The sequence below is a fragment of the Psammomys obesus genome, unplaced genomic scaffold (genome assembly GCF_907164565.1).
Source record: "Psammomys obesus unplaced genomic scaffold, mPsaObe1.curated_primary_1811, whole genome shotgun sequence".
Classification (NCBI taxonomy): domain Eukaryota; kingdom Metazoa; phylum Chordata; class Mammalia; order Rodentia; family Muridae; genus Psammomys; species Psammomys obesus.
Window position 1 is genome coordinate 654,411 of NW_026592732.1, and position 1,177 is coordinate 655,587.

General features: G+C 67.4%; 1 protein-coding gene across 2 annotated transcripts in view; it reads left to right on the forward strand.

Moving 5' to 3' along the window:
• Positions 1–1,177, forward strand: part of Slc8a2 (solute carrier family 8 member A2) — a 17,186-nt gene that overhangs the window by 12,079 nt on the left and 3,930 nt on the right. For both annotated transcript variants that reach the window (XM_055615535.1, XM_055615536.1), the window contains exon 3: positions 357–1,018. In XM_055615535.1, the coding sequence (XP_055471510.1) occupies positions 357–1,018 (662 nt within the window). The remainder of the gene's footprint in view (positions 1–356; positions 1,019–1,177) is intronic.

Sequence of the window (1,177 nt, forward strand, 5' to 3'; positions counted from 1 at the left end):
ATGGATGGATGGATGGGTGGATGGACTCACGGATAGACGAATGGAGTGTGGATGGATGGAGGACGGGTGAGTGTGTGTGGATGGATGGGATGGATGGATAGGAGGGAGGACATGGATAAATGGCTGGGTGGGAGGACACAATACAGATGAGATGGATGGATAGGATGGGTGGGTAGGTGTGCGGGCTGATCGGATGAACGGCTGGGTGACTAGGTGGGTGGACGCACCGACGGAGGGGATGGGTGGGTGGGTGTGTGGAGAGAGGTGAGCACCGTAGGCTAGGCACTGGCGGGAACAGGGATGAGGGGAGAGAGAGGCGGCGCGCGTGCGGAGCGCTCACGGCCTGCCGCCCGCAGGTGTGGGAGGCGCTGCTGACGCTGGTCTTCTTCCCGGTGTGCGTGGTGTTCGCCTGGATGGCGGACAAGCGGCTGCTCTTCTACAAGTACGTGTACAAGCGCTACCGCACCGACCCTCGCAGCGGGATCATCATCGGGGCGGAGGGAGACCCGCCCAAGAGCATCGAGCTGGACGGCACGTTCGTGGGCACCGAGGTCCCGGGAGAGCTGGGCGCCCTGGGCGCGGGCCCCGCCGAGGCCCGTGAGCTGGACGCCAGCAGGCGGGAGGTCATCCAGATCCTGAAGGACTTGAAGCAGAAGCACCCGGACAAGGACCTGGAGCAGCTGGTGGGCATCGCCAAGTACTACGCGCTGCTGCACCAGCAGAAGAGCCGCGCCTTCTACCGCATCCAGGCCACGCGCCTCATGACGGGCGCGGGCAACGTGCTGCGCAGGCACGCGGCCGACGCGGCCCGCAGGCCCGGCGCCGCCGACGGTGCGGACGACGAGGACGACGGCGCCAGCCGCATCTTCTTCGAGCCCAGCCTCTACCACTGCCTGGAGAACTGCGGCTCGGTGCTGCTGTCCGTGGCCTGCCAGGGCGGCGAGGGCAACAGCACCTTCTACGTGGACTACCGCACGGAGGACGGCTCCGCCAAGGCCGGCTCCGACTACGAGTACAGGTGGGTGCGCGCGGGGGCCGGGTGGGGCCCGGGCAGGCCGCAGGAGGAAAAGAGAGACCCCGTGCCTCGCCAGCGTCGCCTGGTCCCCGCTCTGGGCGGGCCTGCAGCAGGGGTGGGAATGCGCCCACTCAGCATCCCTCCCTTCCTCCCTTCCTCCCT